Raw genomic sequence first — 20,522 nt, 5'->3', positions numbered from 1 at the left:
TTAATTTGCTTATCACACTTATTTTGATTAAAAGTTTTGTTTGTTTAATTCTGGGACACTATTAAAGATGAACACCTTATACATCAATGTATGCATGAAGTGTTTTGTAAATAATTTGGTTAAATAGGAAATGTGTATTTCTGAAACGGTAAAATGCAGGATTTCATAACTGGTAAAATAGACAGCACTTTATAAGTTAGGGTGTATGTGCTTCAGCGTAGATAAATGATTTTAAAACTGTAATATCACATTATTGTAGACGAAGCTTAAATAAAATTGAAATTGGTGTTTACATCAATATATTTACCCAGTAAAATTCTCTTTAGTGTGGCTTAAAAGCATTTTTTTTCTTATGAACGATTTTAAATTTTAAAGATCCAAACCAGTGTTGCTTTGCTAATTTGTTTAATACAAAAACATTGTGAGATTTCTTCCCCCCCCCAAAAAAGGTGTTATTTGAGAAAGGAACACACTGGCTACATAATCACAGGGAAATAAAGGGACACTAAAAAAAAAAAAAAAAACACCTCATATATCTGATGTGGCAAAGATTTCACTTGTGCGTTTGTCAGCAGCCAACATGGATCACGGAGGCATTGTCGCAGTGTCAAAGTGCCCCCACGCAAATAGCTGTCCTTTCCTGTGGGGGGAAATACCGACAGGGGGCAGCTGCTCACTGTGTAGTTCAGGTTGTTGTGGAAATAGTATCAGCAACAGCTACTGTACAATCATGCTGAGGCTGCAAAAGAATTTCGACATTTATCTTCCCAGTTCTGTGAGAGGGCGGGGGGGAGTTTGGGGGAGGAGGTGGTCACCTATTTCAGAATAAAAATGGCAAGTCTGCATGTGCTGGAGTGCGACAAACATGACAGTGAGGTCGGGTGGGCGGCTGACAAACATGGATAAGAGACCTCTTGCATTCAGATCATTGTGATTTAGCTTTTGATGGTTAACAAACGAACACTGACCAGATATACCCGATAACACCAAATGACAAGCAGAGGTATTTTTTGTGAATATTTCCTTCATGAAGGGAGATCCTGTACGTCAGAAATATACTCAGTTCATTAAGTCCCCAAAAGATCGCCCCCATCCTCTCAGCAAATCAATTTACATGACAAGGTATATAGAACAAAACGTCGCCAGATATTCATTTCAAAATGACGGCATTATGCGTACACTCGAAAATTCCACACCCAAATTTCCAGCTTTCTAAGAAAATTAGCGTCCTTACATGATGTTGCGCCTCACTTCTTAAAATTATATTTTAATACTGTTTGCATCGTATATACAAGTATTAGATACACATTGACAATTACTCTTCAGTTTAAAAATGTTTACTCTAATGAAATTAAAACCATAGAAAGATGCTTTGTGATCTGGTTTTATGGGTACAAAATACACTATGATTTTGTTATTGCGCAGTTTACACCCTAGCACCAAACAAAGCATTACAATACTAAACACATCTAAACAACTTTGACAGCAAATTGGTTTTCATGCAGTCATTTGTCAAACCGTATAATTAAATATATTGCTATACACTCAAAACTGAATTATAATGAAGGGAAATCACGGGAAAGTCAGGCTTACATCTGTATATTCTACAGTATAAGCATCTTTATTCAGACCCCTCAAGCCAAGCAATTCTATCATGGACTTTTTGAGCTCAAGGGTTTAGTTAAACAATTAATCAAAAACATTTCTTTTAACAGACTAAGTTTTTTTTTTTTTTTTTTTTAACTTCAGGTGTCACTACAGTTTAACGCCTAGCTGAGCCATTCCATCTAATCCTCACCGGTCCGAATACACCTTTCAGCAGGCGACACGATGACACCGACGCGCGCCAACACGTTTAGGTAGCTATGCATTCACGTTCACCTTAGAAACGGCTACAACGCGGTCTAGCGGCCGTTAATGGTACTGCAGGAGACCTGCTCGTAAGAGGCAGAAAGATAAAGACATACGGTAAGCAAATACAGGTGCGAAAAGAAACTGCGTAAAATTAAACGGCGTTTTACTTTCAGCCTTAAAGTGAAAACGTAAATACGTCCATTTAAAAAAAAAAAAAAAAAAAAAAAAAAAAAAAAAAGCACAAACAGGCACAAAGTTTCTTCATTCGTAATCTTGGTCTCCTCCTTCAAAGAACAGACGTTATTTTACAAGGACTATTGTCGTTGGTAGCTGTATTACCTTTTCACCATTTAAGTCTGGATATTATCAAAATTAGGTTCATATAAAAAAATAAAATAAAAAAAACCCGCGACCTCATCTATTCCGGTTACTTGTGTCGCACCCGACATTTGCACGGCGTGATTGGAAACGTGCACGCGCGCGCGCACACAGATTCACCACCACAGGCACACACTTGTACAAGAACAAAATGCATGTTGGCGCTAAGTGTCAAACACTCCATTCACGCTTTTTGGTACATTTAATTGAAGGAGGGCGCATGTGATTTTCGGCAAAGTAGTGCTTTTTAAAATCGAGAGGGATTCACCAGTGACTAACTGCTGCTGTGTGAGCAGTGAACATACATACGCAACGTGGGTGACCATTTCCAAACATACAAGGTTTTTTGCTACATAAGGCAAAACATTTAGGTTACAAACCCATTTTACAAATCAGTGTTAAGTCGGCGGGCACACATTGCGAAAGCTTGCAATGGGAACCTGAAGAATCGCGAAATACGGGGAAGACTTACGTTTGCCTTACAAAATCATTTAATTAAGCAGCAAACCTTCCTCCTGACAGCTCTGAGTATCCTCACTTCAACATACAAACAAGGAAGATTGAAAGCAGCTAATATATATATATATGTATATTTAAATCTACAGTGGACATGTAAGCCTTTTCCTTCTGCATTTTTTTTGTTCTTAACACACACATACAGACGTATACATATCCCATGTACATATATAGGTATTTATATATAAAAGACATTTTTCAAATTCATGGATAAATAACTGTCATGAATGGCTTCCCTCCAATTTGTTTTTAAAAAGAAATATCCCATTTTCTAATGATGCAGGTATACAGATACTGGTTTGATGACGGATTCACAAATTTGTCTACGTGTGCCTAACCCTACCTCAAGACACCGAGCAGCCGGGGTCTGTGGCGTGTCACAGTGCGTCAGGGCCAGCCACCTGTGCCGTATGCCGCACAGCCTGAAAGGCTGTCACATGGCCCGCTGAAGGCCACCGCCGTGTGCTGAAGCCATTCCACCTCATCTAGTGCACAGTAGAAATCACCTGAGTTTTGGAAACCTTGTGTACACGTGTGTTTGTTTGCGTGCAGAGGCAGAACACGTGGGCACCCTGCTGACCGCAGGGGTGGGGGGCTCAGGGTGGGGTTGGGACACTGAATATGAGCTAAGGCTCCGTTTCTCATCATTGCTGCCACCACCCCCCCCCCCCCAGGCTTCACCCACACCATTCATTTGGCTCCTAAAGTACTTTCATCAGTTACCCCCCCCCCCCCCACCAACCAATTGTACACTTTTCATCCCCCAAAATACCCCTCAGGTCCTACAAATTAAACCAAATCAGTTCTACGCAGAATATGAAGCTTAATAAGTGCCTGTATGCCCCCCCCCCACCACATCCCACCCCACCCCTTCTTGACAGGTTGATTCTCAGGTCCACAAGTTCCATTGGATGGAAAAAGGCCTCCGACAAAATGGGGCACTGTGTTAATCGACTGCCAGTTTGTCTCGCATCTCCAGGGTCTCCAGGGGCCCGTCTGGCTGCTCGCTGCTGCCCGACTCCTGCAGCCGCTGCCGACGCTGCACTTCAGCCTTCAGATTCTCCAGGTCCTTCTGGCTGCAGGTGGAAATGAAGCTACAATGACTGGCAGGTTGTGATTAACGGTGAATATTCAGCCCTATGATTAAAGCTCCACCCCCCCCCCCCCCCCCGCCAAATTAGAAAATGGGAAACTAACGCTCGGGACTGGGACGATTTTCCGCAGCCTCACCTGAGAGGAATGAAAATGATGCCGTTGATGACATTGAGCTGCTCCAGGACACTGGCCATGGTTGGGGCTGTGAACTACAAGGGAAATATAAATTATTAGGAGCCCCAAAGAGACAGAGGAAACGCCATCTGCAGTGGGGGCCCGAAGGCACTGACTTTGAGGGGCATGATGCTGGCATTGGAGCCGTTCTTGTAGATTTCATTCATAGTCCTCTGCAGTGCCACCGCCTGCTGCGTCAGGGTCTTCAGGTACTCTGAGCTCTCCTTCGTCTTCTCATGGGCCTCACCAACCTGGATGCAGGGTGTAGGGTTAATGCTGAGCACCAGCGCATTGCAGAAACCAAAGATTTGTTGCAGCCATCTTCCCGAATTTGCCGTGATAACGCTGCTAATCATGGCATTTTTTTCCAGAATTTTTTTGTGTGAAGTAAACACTTCACACCTCTCTCTCAAGCAGAGAGCAGCACGGCCGCTCACCTGGTTCTTGTAAATGGTGTAGCCCTCTTTCTCGTGCTGCAGCGCGGAGCGGAACTCCGCCTTGCTCTCATAGACACGTGCCACCAGGTGATGGCTGCGAGGCACACAAGGGGACAGTCAAGCCAGGGGCACCTTTGGCGGGGGGGTGGGGTGCATGATAGGCAGCGATTTATCATCCATACCTGAGGGCCACCTTCAGGGAGCGGGGCCCATGGTACTTGGTGTTTATGAGAAGGGCGTTTTCCAAAAACCGGAGGGACAGATCGTATTCCATGACACCATGCAAGACCAGGCCGATGTTGCTCTGCAAACAACCACAAGGAGGCAGTGTAAGCAGGGAAACCACGTTCACAGGTGACACGGTTCAAACGAAAGCCCGTCGCCAACTTGACTAGTCGGTTACCAAGTATCACACTCAATTTACCTATTTGTCACTCCCTCTATGACTTAAGGTAAACCAAAGCACAGAAGTGCTACATCTGGAACCACTTACGTCCAACAGCGCCATCTCTGGGTGGTCTTCCCCACACGCCAGCAGCATAAGGTAGCGGGCACGGTACAGCAGTCTCAGGGCTGTGGACAGCTGCCCGTTGGCAAAGCAGTACAGGGCCAGGTGCATCTGAGGACAAGAGGCATGGCTTCAGTTACAGGTGGTACGGAGGCGTCGGCGGGGGGCACGGAGTCATCGGCGGGGGGGCACTTACGTATTCCTGTATGCTGTTAGGATGCTCAATGCCCAGCACACGTTCACTCATCAAAACAGCTTTCTGCTGGTTACTGAGAGCCTGTGGATGTACAATTAAGATCTTTAAGGTGGAACACGACGGGCAGACACCGGACACGGCTCCTGAATAGCGGGGGGCCGCCGGGTGCCATACCTCAGGGTGGTCGCCCATGATGTAGTTGAGGCGTGCCAGGAGACGCAGGCAGGCACATATCTCCACATGCATGGCTCCATAGACGTTGTTGAAGAGGTTCAACGCTTCGTTGATCAGCTCACAGCCCTCCTTCAGGAACCCTGGAGGGGTAACCAGCGGCTTAGCGACTCTAGTCCCGTGGGTCAAAGGTCATGGTCTAGCTGTCAACGGGATCTAGTATGCGCTCGCATGTACCAAGTATGGGAGACGGGTACATTTAATGCTTAATTACATCCACCAAGTAGCTTAGTGGGTCCTGCTCACCTTGCTGCACCTTAGCCTGACCACTCTGGAAGAAGTGGAAGGCGTCAGAAGCTTTGGGGTTGACATGCTTGACGACGGGGAAGATGTTCAGGATGTCCTCCTCCATAAAGGCTGGCTTGTGGCGACTATCGAAGTTGTACTCCTTCATCAGGACCTGCCGGAACAGGAGGGGTAACTCGATACTGGACAACAGAGTAACAAAACTGCACCCATACTGATTGAACCGTGACGAGTCACCGCTTAAGTGCTTTGGATCAGCAAGATAGACACATCGGAGTCTGTCGTCTGGGCTGAGTGCCCGGCGCGAGGAGACCGAAGCCAACCTGGATGCCCGTTTTGATGGAGATCTCCCTCAGTAGGGTTATCTTCTGCAGCTTGTACTCCTCCACAGCCTGGTCCACACTCTCGCTGCAGAGACACATGTCATACATCTGCTACAGCGGGAATGACACAGCCTCCGTCTGCTTGTCCAACTGTCACCCGACGCAGGATTTAATTTAGTAAACTTTCCTTCAAGAAAAGCAGGATTAACGGACCTTTGAAGACATCTTGCAGACTCAAGTAACTAATGTAAATTATTATTATTATTATTATTATTATTATTATTAGCCTGCTTAGAGATAATTCCAGGTGGTTACTACACCATAAGTAAGGACTGACGGGTACACAAGCACACATTTGTGATAAAGGGGAAAATGCATGGTAATTTTTGTTATAATTACAGTCATTATGTTATGTGCATTTGTGCTGTTATGATAAATAAAACGTTAATTACTGTCCATAAGCTAATTCAGAGGCCAATACATGAAGCAGGCTGAACCGGACCGAACCGGACTGTGCCAGGCTGGGGGGCAGGCCTCACCACTGCAGGCCAAAGTGGTAGTAGGTCTTGGCCTCTGACACGATGTTCTTCCACAGCTCGCCAGGCGTCAGGCTCGCCCACGCCGTGTTGTCTCCGCCACCCGGGACCCGGTTTCGGCGTCTGCGATTCTTTCGGCGCGACACCAGCTCGTCCGCCGGAAGGTGAGCCACAGCCTCGGGGAAGGAGCTCAGGAAGCAGTTAAGGTAGTGGCTGACGGCCGCAGAGAGAGCAGACAGCTCCACACCCTGGCGAGGAAACAGCCAAATGGCGGCCATTACTGCCTGTCTAACATCTCGCCAACACGAGGTTCACAGCGTAACAGGAGATGGGGGGTTAGTTTCTCACCTGCAGGTATGTTTTAAAGACGTGCTTTGCACACCTGGTGATCAGTTCTGTAATTCCAATCCTCTGGGGGGGGGCGACATAAACACAGGTTTAGCATCATGGCTACCATTCCGCAGATTCCACACAAGGGGTCACTCACATAGATGTGGTCCAGCTGGCCCTTGGTGGAGGCCTTGCCCACCACCTCCAGCACAGAGCCAAGGTAGCGGACATTAATGCCCCGCTGGTGCAGGGCCTCTGCGAGCGTGGCGCCGTCCATGGGCAGGGCAGTGTGGTCCAAGCAGTCCTTTACCTGAAGGAGAGGGCAGGCGAGGGGTCAGAGGTCACCAGCATCATTGACATGTGGGCGACAGGCCGGGAAAGACCTTTTACCAGGGATTCGATCTGACAGGACACCAGGAAGGCAGAGGCATCCTTCAACAGCTGCTTCTGCTTCTGTATGTCTTCCGCACTGTCGTCAGGGAAACGGACCCCTGTCACAGCACACATTACATTACATTGTTTATTTGTTTATCAATCAGATGCTTTTATCCAAAGTGATCTTTTGAGAAAGAAGCATCAGTCAGTCGCTGGAGCAATTGGGGCTTAAGGGTCGCGCTTAGGGGCCTAGCAGTGACACTGCACAAACTCGGGGGGGCTTGGAGCGCCAGCGCGAGCAGAAGCGCTCTCCTACGACAGAGTCAGGCGGGCGGCCGTACCCGGGGAGAATATGTCCGGATTGAAGCGGATGTCGAACGAGGTGCTGCTGACGGAGCCCACGGCTTTGCAGGCATTGAGCACCACTTCACGGCTCTTAGGATCTGCAGCAGAAGAGGACCGTGAGGGGAGGGGAGGGGAGAGGGGGCTTCATCATTACCAACAAAGACGTACACACCAAACAACAATTTATGGTATCGACAGCCGAGCGCTACCACACAGCTGACGGTGTCCTTGACAACGGGAAGGATCAATAACACAAGTCCACCGGAGGGGCCATTTTTCACTGATACAGATTAAGAGCTGAACTCGCACCAAGGAAGCGGGGAAAAACAACTTCTGTATAAATCACAGGCGTGCGGAATGAGCGGGGGCTCGCGTTACCCCCATGTGCCCCGGTCACAGGGCCAGGCGCAGCACACTGGCATGACAAAACCGCATTAGAGACAGATTACTCTCATTTCCTATTTTCCAACAAGCAGCAGACACGGGTCAAAGGTTAAATCTCGGGGGGAATGGGGCAGGGGGGCGGATATGCAATCCACATAGGACTAACAAGAAGTGGGGGGGGGGATGCAGTGAAGGACGGAGAATCAGACAGCTGCACCCACGCCTTCACGGAGGAGGAGGACAGGACGGGTACAGGGTCACGGTGTGCGGTGGGGGAATGAAATAAGCTCCCCAGTAAACAGGCAAGGTGGGGATTACCCCATGTTCCGGCACAGCCAATCAGAGGAGAAGCGGGTGTTCCTGAAGTCTCTCCACCCGCATCGATTACCTGCTGCACCTGTTACCCCGCAGGCAACTCAATCAGCACAGCAAGGTCCGGAACATTCTCCTGGGGCCGCTTACCCTCCAGGGGACTCTGGCACTCCCCATTCTCCACTGCCGGCCCGGCAGATCCGTTGACGGCAGCGACCTGGGACGAGTCTGGCAGGGGTGTCCCGACAGCACCGGTTTCCCCCAGAGACGTCTCTGCCTGGGGGGCCTCCGGCACTGCTGCCTGTGTCCCGCCCTCTTTACTGGCCTTCTGCTGCATGAGCTGCAGCGCGGCCATCTTCATGAAGAGGAGGTACCTGGAACGCACCAAGCGGAGGCCATTTCAAACAGCGCCACCTCTCTGCTGCTCTCAGGGCACCAGCTTTTAAACAAGCAGCACCTCTGCTCCACCACAAGGTGGCACTGCAGTATTAAAAATTACTAGCTGATCTGGCCTTCACGCTACTGCTGAATATCCACTGATATGATATCCACAACTGTTGTATTTAAGCATACGAAGGTCCCAGAAAGCACACAGTATGCAATTGCAATAATAACAAATAATAATAATAACAACAATATTAACAACACCAAACTAATAAATAATAATGATAATGGCACTACGGATCCCCAAGGGGAAATTCCCTTTTTGCCTACCCATCTTGCTCACTATGACACACAGACACATATGTAGGTGACAGTAAGCTGGGGGTAAAGGGCCTTGCTCAAAGGCCCACAGACGTGACTATTCTGCCGAGGCCGGACTCGAACCCGCGACCTTCCGATGACAGGCACAGTGGCCTACAGAAGCTTATCGGGTCACTTGGCCGAGACGGCCCCCCACCTGTGTTCCACAAAGGCCTCGATGAGTTCCTGCCGCAGGCAGGCCAGCCGGTGCCGGTGGTGCCGGGGAAATCCCAGCCGCCTGCTCTCGACGGGCAGCTCCTCGCCCTCCACGGGCAGGAAGTTGAGGTCAGGAGGGAAGGTGCGTAGCAGGTCCAGGATGTAGTGCCGCCCGTCATTGCCGATGATGCCTTTACATTCGACAGAGGAGCAGAGCTCGGCGGCCGCACCCTTCTCGTTGAGCACGGCGTGCTGCTGCACCTTCAGAGGCCGGCTGGTCTTTTCCAGAAGCTCCAGGTACTTGGGGTGGGAGACGACGGTCTTGCCGAAGTCGACAGAGCCGTAGATCACACTCTGGTCCTGCTCACGCTCCAGGATGCCGGGGATGATGGACTGGGCGGTGACCCGGTAGCCGCGGTAATCCACCACCACAGTGCCGAGCGTGTACAGGCCCTCCACATCCACGGCACTGTAGGCCCGCACGCCGTTCAGGTCGTTGGTGGGTGCGGCGTGTGCGGCGCTGTCGCCGCCCAACTCCCGGTAGTGGTCCCTCACATCAAAGCCCAGGCTGAAGAATATGTTGTTCCAGATGAACATTTGCATGCGTGTCTCCTCACTGGGATTGATGGCCATTACGTTGCCGTCGATCACTGCCATCGCCCCGCGCGTGGCTGCTGCAGCAAAGTCACTGTGTACCTGCAATTAGCGGCTAGCAGTTAGCGTTGATAAGCCCCGCCCATAACTAGTCAGTGAATAAGTAAAAAATTACTCTAACACAAAATAACTGAAAAGTAAATTAAGTTTATATTTGGTTAAGCACAGGAAAGAAAATCACTGTCTGATACGTTGTTAATCACTGCATGACATGTTAATGCTCACAATCACTATAGAGACAGAGGATTTTGCCATCAGCCGGCATCAGTAGAAAGCACCGTACCGCACACTGCTAATCCGGGAACAGATCAAATTCAAGGTTGACTGCTGAACGCGCATCATTATAAAGTCATGAAGTCAAAATACATCAGTTGAACCATCGTACAGTGAGGTGCATCTGTACTCACAGCACATTAAACCGATATGCTGGGGAGGGAGTCGGACGCCCAGTGGTCTCACCTTGAAGATGGCCCGTTCCCTGAGGAGTCGCTCAGGCAGGTTCTTACGGGGAAGCTCCCGGGTCGTCTGCAGCTCCTCGTTCCAGTCACGCGTCTGCCAGAGAGGGAACCGTCAGCTCCCGCACACAGGCAGGCCGTAAGGCCCTCACAGCCTCTGCACAGGCGTACCTGTCCAGGTATGTGTTCCTCGTAGCCCAGGCGGGAGGTATAGGCATCCTCCGCCCTCACGCAGTCCATGGCGTGGTCCACCTGTGGCGCGGTCCAGCTGTACACCTGGAAGGGGGTGGCTATTCTCTCAAAGGGGTGTTTCTGGACCCTGAGGCAGGGACCGAAAGGAATGCCAGGGTCACAAAAACCAGAAAAGTAGTCTGAAGAGCCAAATTCAAAGTGTTCAAAACTGAACTTAATAATGAACCTCTGGGCCTGTTGAAGTAATGACTGTTAACAGGCCGACAGGTACATGTCGAGAGATTTGGGTCATCGCAGAAATTCGATTCTAGCAAAGATATCCTTGCCCATGACTCCCATCGGGCTTTTTTGGCAACGAATGCTGACGGCTGAAAACAGGGCCGGCCAGGAGGAGACAGGACCGGCCCTGCTCGTCAGGCCCTCTGCCCAGCCCCATGAGACGCTCACCTTTTCTTCTGCAGGGCGGTGAAGTTTCTCTTGAAGGTGGGGCTGATCTGGCTAAGGAGCTCCACCAGTGAGTGGCTCAGAAAGCTCGGGTTGGCAGGCTTGGGGTTGAAGGTGTAGGTGGAGGACCTACAGGCGGTGGAGGGCAGGGACACGATGCTTTGTTAATAAAAATCACTGCTATGCTGATGTTCTACATGAACATATTACTTCCTTCCCACCACAAGAACTCTTGTGAGGATCTAGCAGTGGTGGGCACAGCTGACCGAAAAGGTAGCTTCGATAACTAATCTGCTTACTCCAAAGTTTAATTTGATGAGGCTTAACCAATAAACCGCAAAAAAGAATTAGCAAAAAGCTAATGACAACCGCTAACTAGCGCTAACCGCTAATAGGAATTCTGCATCTGTTCAATTTTTGGCTCTGAACAACTAAAAAGCATACCTAGAGAGTTAAAATTACACTGAATACTGAGTATTACGTATACGCTTTGTATGTGGAGCGTCATGTGATCACTGGTTCTTCTCTCTCTCTCTCTCACTGTGGGATCATGGGTAATCATCTCCCATGCTCGGTCTAAGTCGGCGTGCCTTACTCGTATAGTAAAAATTTAGTAGAAAAGCACCACCCAAATAAGGCGGTAACAGTGCGAGCGATGAATCCGTTAAACGGCAATGCAATGTCCACATTTCCGCGAAATCCTCAAAAGGAGGCAAAAGCGGCTGTCATTGGATGGGTTCCTTGTTAAAGTCGCACAAAAAGAAAAAGATTCCAGTGAGCCAACAGACAGCAGTGATTCCGTTAGTTACAGTGAAAGTCGTCCTACAAAATAACCCTCCTCTTCTCCTGTCTCGTCTCCCTCACATCCACGATTCTTTTCAAAGGTAAAGAACAGGTTAATTTGTTTTATGTATTTTTACTTTATATTTTGTATTAATCATTTTCATATGAATATTTTTAGGTTGGGGAACGGCGTTTCCATTATTTCTTATGGGAAAATTTGCTTCGATATACGAGTGCTTTGGATTACAAGCACATTTCCGGAATAAATTATGCTCGCAAACCAAGGTACCACAGTAAATGCAAATGTGATTAAAGAAGAATAGCAACAGGATAAAATTAAATTTTAGACACTGCTCACTGGTGAGTTGTGCTATTTTTAGAACAGGTCCGTGGGCAACTCATGTGGTCCCTGGGGGCATCCTGGTGCCCGCGGGCACCAAGTTGGTGACCCCTGTTGCAGAGTCTCCAGAGTAAATCTACTTTGAAATTTTTTTTCTACAGTCATGGCAAAAGGTTTTGGCAGTGACACAAATTTTGTTTCTCACAATCTTTGCTGTTTCAGCATTTTTAGATTTTTTTATGTGTTTCTATGATATACTGAAGAACATTTTAATATTTCACAGGCTTATATTGGCAAATACATCAAATGTATGCACAGTGTCAAAATTTACAGTGTTGACCCTTCTTCATAACTTCTGCAATTCGCTCTGCCATGCCAGATATCAGCCTCTGGGCCAAATCCTGACTTGCCTTGTTAGAGCTCGTAGCTGATAATTTGTGGGCTTCTGATTGTCCACCCACTTTGAGGATTGACCACAGCTTCTCAATGGGATTAAGATCTGGGGAGTTTCCTGGCCATGGATGTCTTCAGTTTATCACAGAGACACGAAAAAATAACCTAATTGGTCCACTAATGTTTTCAAAGTTAGCGGAAACGCCAATCCGCTAACAGAAATGTTAGCTTCGATAATTAGCGGTGAGGCCCACAACTGACAACCAGGCAATTCAGTCACATTCCCACAGCAGGAACTCGGTCCAATTGCAGTTCCTGGGAAGAGTTCTTGGTCCACATTTTGTAGGTACTTCTCAGTCAACCAGGAAATACTGGGGGGAGCTTATACTGATGAACGTTGCTGATTGGTTGACCACAAGCACCAGCGCTAACTTGGTTACGCAGCAGTGTGGGGAAACGCGATGCAGGTACTGGAGCAAAATTAAGCAGATGGAATTATTTTTGCATCTCAATCACATTAAATACATTATTTTGGCTTGTCTCCATATTTCTACAAAAAAAAATAAAGAATCTGCATCACAAATTTGGCAAAGGTCTTTTCTTCCAAGCTCCGGCATTCCTTTCATATTATATAGTGGTACTTAGTTATGGGAGTTTTGACTGATATCAGTAACAGATATTTCTGTCTAATATCAGTCTAATGGCTGGTATTGGTGCCCAATTAGCACAATACCTTAACATCATTTTTTTAATAAAATGTCACGAGCTGTATAAATAAAATGTCTCGTTTTGAAATATCCCATATTTTCAGACTGTTTGGTCAATCTCCCCAATAACTAACAAAACGACTTGTTCATCCTCCACTGTTTTGAGGTTGCTGTGTAGTTTCATATGAGAATGATCTACAGACTTTTAGCACCTCCCGTGCTTCATTAGCATGAAGGACACAGTTCCTGTTGTGTGGTAGGACGACGACACGCGTAAGTGGTCATGAGCTGCAAAGGTTCCTGGTCCAGTCAGCCCAGGAACTCGGAACTAGGCTTCTGATCTTCAGTGTGAAAGCGCCTCATGGATTGGAAGACGGTGGAAGACGGCGTCAGGGTGACACTCACTGGTTGAGGTAGAATCCCCGAGTGGAGGCGGTGATGCTGGCGTGCTTCTCCTCCACCGTCACCACGTACAGGTACATGAGGTCACCATGCATCTTCCTGTTGCCTGGTGGGGGGTTCCAGCCGCTCATTGTCAGGACCTTCAGGCACTGCAGGGGCTGCCCGGGGGCCAAGAGAGCCAGCCGGTTAAAAACCCACGCCCCAACTACCCAGCCAGGCTAATGCTAGCATTAGCTGCGCTTACTCTGTACGTTTATCACTGAAATCCCAACATTTAGTTATTATGGCACTCCCAGCACCTTCCAGTCCTTGTTCTGTGGCTGCAGGGGCACCAATGGCCTGTCTTTGCTGCCAGGCAGGATGTGCTCTGGGGGGGTGCAGTCAATCTGCTCCAACTCGCTGCCTTTCTTCTTGCGTTTCTCACTTTCTGTGCGTGTGGAGGAGGGTGTGTGCCATAGAGGGTAAAACAAACACCAAGTCAAACTGTCAGTGCCACTTCAAAATGAGGAGAGACCCCCCCCCACCACCACAGACACTCATCCCCCAGGTCCCCGTCAGTGAAGACACTCAGGAAGGAGAGACCCCCCCCACCCCAGACACTCACCCCCCAGGTCCCCGTCAGTGAAGACACTCAGGAAGGAGAGACCCCCCCCCCCCCACCCCAGACACTCACCCCCCAGGTCCCCGTCAGTGAAGACACTCAAGAAGGAGAGGGAGTTGCAGTCCACCCCGTTGTAGGCATCTGAGGGGTCGAGGCTCTTCAGCAGGTCCCGGATATGCCGCACGTGGATTCGGGCCTCGCGCACAGTGTATGGTTCTGGCAGGGGGTAGCGGGCGAGTCAGCACTTCAAGAACAGCCCACACCGGCTGCCGTCGCCTCGCCCTGACATCTCACCTTCCACCACTTTCAGCACAGAGCCTTCCTGGAGGCCCTCGATGGACTTCAGCTCGGCAAAGTTGTCCAGCACATTGCCATCCAGCTGCAGGGAGAAGCAGGTGCGGTGGCAGGTATCCTCACGGTCCATCAACACCTGATGGATCTCCTGCACCATCTCCTGAGGTGAAACCTGGGGGCGAGGGGAACGAAGAGCCATGGACATCCTCCTCCGCACCAACATTTTCAACAGAGCCTTCATGGCAACTTTATTAGCAGCATTGAGCCTTCATAGAGTTAATGAGCCCTCATGAGCAGTCACTGAGCCTTAATAGAAAGTGAATAAGCCTTCACAGAGAGTCACTGAGCCTTCACAGAGAGAAAATGAGCCTTTCTAAGCATTCACTGAGCCTTCATATAGTTAATGAGCCTTCGTAAGCAGTCGCTGAGCCTTCGTAAGCAGTCACTGAGCCTTCGTAAGCAGTCACTGAGCCTTCGTAAGCAGTCACTGAGCCTTCGTAAGCAGTCACTGAGCCTTCGTAAGCAGTCACTGAGCCTTCAAAGAGAGAGAATGGGCCCTCATAGGCAGTCGCAAATGAGAGAACAGGTGGTACCTGGAGGTCAAAGGGTTCCGTCCCAGGAGCCTGGATCTTGACAGTGAATCCCGTGTCTTGAATCACAATGACTTCCTGTTCATTGGGGTCCTCTCCTGGCTCCATGTCCCCACCGCCATCCTGTTTGGACTGCTCAGAAGGATTGTGGGCAACTTCTCCATTCGTCATAGCCTTGTCTGCACTATGCCCTGTGAAGGTGAAACGCAGGGGAACTGACACATGACTGACACACGACCTTCCCCCTACGCCGCTACCCCAGGCATCGCCCTCATCCCAGATGCTCAGCAATATGCCATGTCCTTCACCTCTGCCTCATCTTAGTGGAAAATGGCATCCATCATAACTCAGTCCAACCCTCACAGCAGAACATGTGGGTTAAATAAGCAAAGGTGGGGGGCTTTCATTCCATCATTCCTTCCCCCATCTGCACTTTTGGCTTTAGGAAGTGGAGGGACACACTGTAAATAGTGTGACTGTTATACAAAGGGTCAACTGTCACCACCCTCAGTCAGGCACACCCCAGTCTCTGTCCTCAGTCCTTAATGCTGCTGCTGCAGATCCCCCACTTGCCTCAATGCTGGTAGATGAGAGTGGTCACATAGACCTGCATGTTGTTCTCCACCCTCAGGCCTCAACCCCTCACTAGGGTGAGGGTCTTATCAGTGGGCGGGCAACCAGCTATCAGCAGGGACAGATGCTTATTCAGGGCCACATCCCCATGCAGAGAGCCTGGTCTGTCACTCTGAGATTCCTCTGCTGCAGTGGAAGCTCTCCACCTGATCTCCAGCAGTTTGATATCACTCGCTGGGGGAGGGCAAAGCAAGCCTGGGTCCACACACATGCATGTGGCCTTGGTTTGACAAGTTGGGGAAAAAATATGGGAGGACACCCCCCCCCCACCACCCCACCCAACCCCAGCACACAAAACCATGTGGGGAGCAGAATTGGAATTTCAGGGTTACAGTATTTAGTGTGGGTTTGCAGCCAATGGCTGTTTGTCCCCCTAGACAACTGGCAGCCTGTCCTTGTTTATGACCAAAGGCACAGGAGTGTGAGGGTCAGAGGAGAAACAAACAGCTGGCTTTGCCAGGCCTGGGAGGGGGGGAGGGGGGCGGCTGGGATTACAGGCCAGAATCTCATTCTCAAAAAAAAAATAAAAATCAAACTTTGGTACCGAAAGCCAGATACCTGCTGGTTCGAGGCCGTTCAAATGAACTGCCTCTAATGAACAAATTAAGAGGCAGCAGAGTGCCCCTTACGCCATGCGGAGCTCAAGGTCCAGAGCCGCAAATCGCCATCTTAAGCCCAAAACAGTGAGGCTGCCTGGCAGGTTGCGTGATGCTTATGTGAATCAGCTCGTAACAGGAAGGTGGGTAGATGAAGTCCCACATGGAGCCTGACTGCAGCGCTGGGTTAGGCATGTAACCAACGTCGATACAGGAAGTCCTCCAGCTGTGCAGTATTACTCCATATGATGGAGAAGTGAATAAGAAAATACCATTATTTAAAATCCAAAGTAATGGATCTGACAAACCAGTACAATGTTAATGTATTATGAGATTAATGGGTGCATTTTGCACCTAGATACTGCCAAACAATTTCTTTAGTTAAAATTCTCTCTCATGGTGTCCACAACCCCCTCCCCCCTCCCACCATCACATTAGAAGCTTATATCACCACTGTGGCCTAATTCAACTGATATCGAAGGCACCACTGCCACCCCCACCACCCCCACCGAGGGTCCCCAGTCATAAATAACCAGCGGGGGTACCCCACTCAGTGCAGCAAGCCAACAGCACTAACAGGCTTCCATTTGGTCCCCTGGACTGATAAAGATAAACAAACGAGTCTCTTTGTGAAGGACACTAAAGAAACACAGTTAAATACACAAAGAAAGGAGACCACAAACAGGGGGGGAATATCCCATGAAGCAGAGCTCTGCACAAAACAGACGCATGAGGACAAAGTTCCTACCACAGATCAAAGTGAGGCAACGCTGGAAGTGTTGCAAAACAGGAGGCCCATGGTTAAATATAGCAGAGAGACGGGGCAGACAATGCAGCGGGGGAGACTACATGCTGCCAAGCCCCCATCAGACAACAGCACCATCCTTCAAGAGTCCCTGCCTTCACCTTCAACAAGGTGCCCCCCTCAGACATCTATGCCAACAAGCACCCCTGCGCCCCTCCACCCACCCTACCCACAGGCTACGTCTATGGCCCCATGAGAAAAATCAGGTGCATTCTTTTCTACAGTGGAGCACAAAATACCACAGCACCTTTAAGACTTTCTGCAAAAACCCAACAAGACAGGCATCTCAATTCTGATCCAAACCAACAAAGATCTTTAAGATATCATCATCTGGTCATCCATGAGTGATAAACTTTGGTTTTAAAAAGACTAAGAAAGGGTCAAAATGAGCATGGACTCAGACTTATAAATAACCGTGATATTCCACCACATTTGTAATCTTCAACAAACCCCTGACAATGGAGAGCCAATGTACAACTTATCACACTGAAGGGGCACCAAGTGTGAAAATAGGAATTGAGAGACCAGAAGTGCTTAGTTAATGTCCAACAACCAGTTCAGCTGAGCTGTGTAATTCACTCAGTAAGCCAAAGCAGGACAAGGGCAATTCGGCAACACATTCAAAAGTCTTGCATCTAGTCAAGTCAAGTTAATTTATTTGTATAGCTTATTTAAAAACAACAAGAGTTGACCCAAAGTGCTTCCCATCAAAAATGCAATTCAGTAAGCGATGACAGAAGTTACAAAAAAAAAAACCCAGTTGGACTGAGGATTGGTCTACATTCTGGGGCTTCCATTTTACAGTTTGGAGCATGTTGCGAAATCCCCTCCAAGGCAAAACACGGACTGCATGCCATTGTTTACTGAGACTGCAGATTAATTCATTAACAACCCCTTAAAAGAGCAGGGAAGAAATCCCCACAGCACACAACCACCCAGATGCCAGAGGGCAGACGATAGCCTTCAAGTTAATGGTCAACGTGGCTCCCATGATTGAAATCCAATTTGCTCATCAGTTGGTGCAACGTCATAATGAGACGTGCACCACTGAATAAAGACACTTAAAAGGCAGGAAGGAACCCAGAGCTGAGCAGAAACGGTGCGTACCGCATAAACGCGCACCAAACCAGATGCACATTACAACATTGAAGTTCCCCACTCATTTACATAAAAAGAACACCCAGTACAATTTAAGCTCCTCTTCATCTATTAGGAAAAACAGCCCATTGTGACCACTGAAAGAGATTCAGGGGAGTTAGACAAAAAGAAAAAAAAAACACTGCACTTTTGCTGTCGCCTGTCAGCCACCACTCGGTAAAAAACCCACAACGGTACATATAGAATGTTGCAGGACAAGATATACGAGAGTCTGGAATTCTATAGCTTACTGAAAATCCTGTAAATGGCGAGTAATTTATTTTGTGGGAGTCTTAAAAACAGCAGCACTGCAGGCGTATCTTTAAATACAGTTTGTGTTGTTATACATTTTAAGATCCACCGGACTAGCGCGACTGTTTAACATAAATAGAACAGTACAATAATCTACAACAATGGTGATTTTAAAGACATACCTGGAAAGTGCAGTAACAGGCAGTCAATCAATTAAAAATCATTGCCAAGCTGACAGCTCAAAAGGGTACTTCAAATGACAGGTGCCAAGTAAGGGGGTGACATTCAGTAACACATTTAGCGGAAGCCCCATGTTAAATGTTTTAAAGTCTAGAAAAATATAACATAATGAGCTTAAAGCACCAGAGCAATCAACCTCTCTGTCAAGTCTGTCACGAAAATGGGGCTAACGTCAGAGGAATTTAAAAAAACGTGAAGAAAGCACGTTCTCCGGTAGAGGGAGGGAGTAGTCTTTGCTCTGTATGAAGTACAATTGTATCTTCACTCATGGGCCCCCAAATTTATAAAACTAACTCGTTTAAACCCCAAAGTTAAAAAACTAAACCATTTAAAATTACACCAGAGAGAGAACAATGCCGCTTAGATGTGACTTTGCCAGCTTAAGCACATAATGCGGAGTATGTATCTTTATTTTAAATGACACTTACCCGCCTGAGGACTCCCCCTGTATGTTTAGTGTAACCTTCTCGGCATACATGCACCATGACTTTAACCGAGGCGCGATTTCCTCTTCCGGGTCGCGGAACGGACGATCTCATCCGTTAAAAATACGAGTGGGAGTCCAGAAGAAAAAAGTTCAGCGTGACTGGGTGAACTCGGTCAGCCGTCACTCAGAACTGTTAAGCATCTAATTAATTATGTTTTAACCACACTATCTGATTATTATCAGTTAGATTATTGAAATACACCATATGTTATGTGAAGCATATAAAGTTCCGAACCCTCCTATTCTGACTTCAATTGTTCGGTTCCACTGAAGGTGACCTTCAGTTCATTCATGCTTACCCCTGCTACACATGTGCAACTTCTTGCTAGCTAGTGACCGGACTCCGGTGCTCATAGCTGGTTATTTCGGGTCTCATTTTATTGGAAGCCTTTCGGTCTTCAGAAGCACTTAACATTGCTAACGCTCACATTTTATAAGAATTTCAAGGCTAAATATCTAATGTCCAGAATTCTTTTCTAGCATCTAACAGTCACCATTACCTGCAAATGAACCTAGACTACCTAGCAACCATGCAAGATCAGATACATAAAGCATTTATGTAATTACAGTGCGCTTAATTTCTAAGCTTGCGCGTCATACCAGTTCCCTTTTCCTCCATTTATACTGGTCAATGGGAAGGTTAATCGACACGAGTTCAGATCACAGCCGACCGACTTAAAAACATATAACAGTAAGCATCATAAATGCGTGATGTGGTTTTGCAGATTATTGCTCTAACAGTAATTAAATTACATTTGCACATCAGCGGCTAACTAATGAACTGACCTCAACATTAGCTGGAGCTGTCAACCTCAGAGAGACACCACTGGGAATAAAAACCATTAATAAAAATCATACCTTGACAATGGGCTAGAATGGGCGACATAATGCATGAAACCGACACATACCACAGGGATCCTTAGGAGATTCTTTCTCGCTTTCTCTGCTGTCCGGACTCTCTCCTTCGTCTGGCAAATTCATCTTTTTAGTGTTGGGCACAGTCGCCGGGATGTCTTCCGTCTTACTGACCATGATTCTCTCAGTCGGAGGTTAGATATGGAGCTACAGTGCTTCAGACCCAGGTAAGTCGCTCTGTGCGGTAACGTGATTTTACGGAGTCGCCTTCTTGCACCGGCTTGCTAGCTACATGAAGAGGGTACGATCTTACAAAAACAACTTCCCAGGAAGGACAGACCTGGACTTAACAGACACACGTGGTTTATCCTCCTCTTGACCCCTTTGCCTTTGGCGTCTACCACCCCCAAAACCCGTCTTAGTACGGAAAACCTCTAGTGCCATTTTCAGAAAACGCGTTTTCTCCGTTACGTTTCACCTATTTCTGCAATACTATGCAAAAACGTTATACATTTGTTTGCT

At 47.9% G+C, this 20,522-nt stretch overlaps 1 protein-coding gene across 2 annotated transcripts; it reads right to left on the bottom strand.

Moving 5' to 3' along the window:
• Nucleotides 1-919: 919 nt before the first annotated feature.
• Nucleotides 920-20,417, bottom strand: cluha (clustered mitochondria (cluA/CLU1) homolog a). 2 transcript variants are annotated; one of them, XM_023818131.2, is made up of 26 exons: nucleotides 20,054-20,417; nucleotides 14,999-15,186; nucleotides 14,406-14,577; nucleotides 14,184-14,327; nucleotides 13,810-13,937; nucleotides 13,514-13,668; nucleotides 10,889-11,014; nucleotides 10,421-10,568; nucleotides 10,254-10,346; nucleotides 9,142-9,836; nucleotides 8,391-8,614; nucleotides 7,541-7,642; nucleotides 7,215-7,315; nucleotides 6,982-7,134; nucleotides 6,843-6,905; nucleotides 6,498-6,742; nucleotides 5,959-6,043; nucleotides 5,636-5,789; nucleotides 5,333-5,472; nucleotides 5,159-5,239; nucleotides 4,948-5,073; nucleotides 4,637-4,758; nucleotides 4,455-4,548; nucleotides 4,134-4,268; nucleotides 3,979-4,052; nucleotides 920-3,824 (listed from the first exon to the last, which is right to left on the bottom strand). In XM_023818131.2, the coding sequence occupies exons 1-26, from the start codon at nucleotides 20,175-20,177 to the stop codon at nucleotides 3,695-3,697; spliced, it is 4,002 nt and encodes a 1,333-aa protein (XP_023673899.1). In that variant the 5' UTR covers nucleotides 20,178-20,417; the 3' UTR covers nucleotides 920-3,694. The 2 variants fall into 2 exon arrangements, with proteins under 2 accessions (XP_023673899.1, XP_023673900.1); XM_023818132.2 differs by lacking the exon at nucleotides 20,054-20,417 and adding an exon at nucleotides 19,087-19,349.
• Nucleotides 20,418-20,522: the final 105 nt, after the last annotated feature.

Source organism: Paramormyrops kingsleyae, chromosome 17 (genome assembly GCF_048594095.1).
Source record: "Paramormyrops kingsleyae isolate MSU_618 chromosome 17, PKINGS_0.4, whole genome shotgun sequence".
Taxonomy (NCBI): Eukaryota; Metazoa; Chordata; class Actinopteri; order Osteoglossiformes; family Mormyridae; genus Paramormyrops; species Paramormyrops kingsleyae.
Note: the sequence above shows the minus strand (reverse complement) of the source record. Positions and strands in the feature narration are given on the sequence as shown.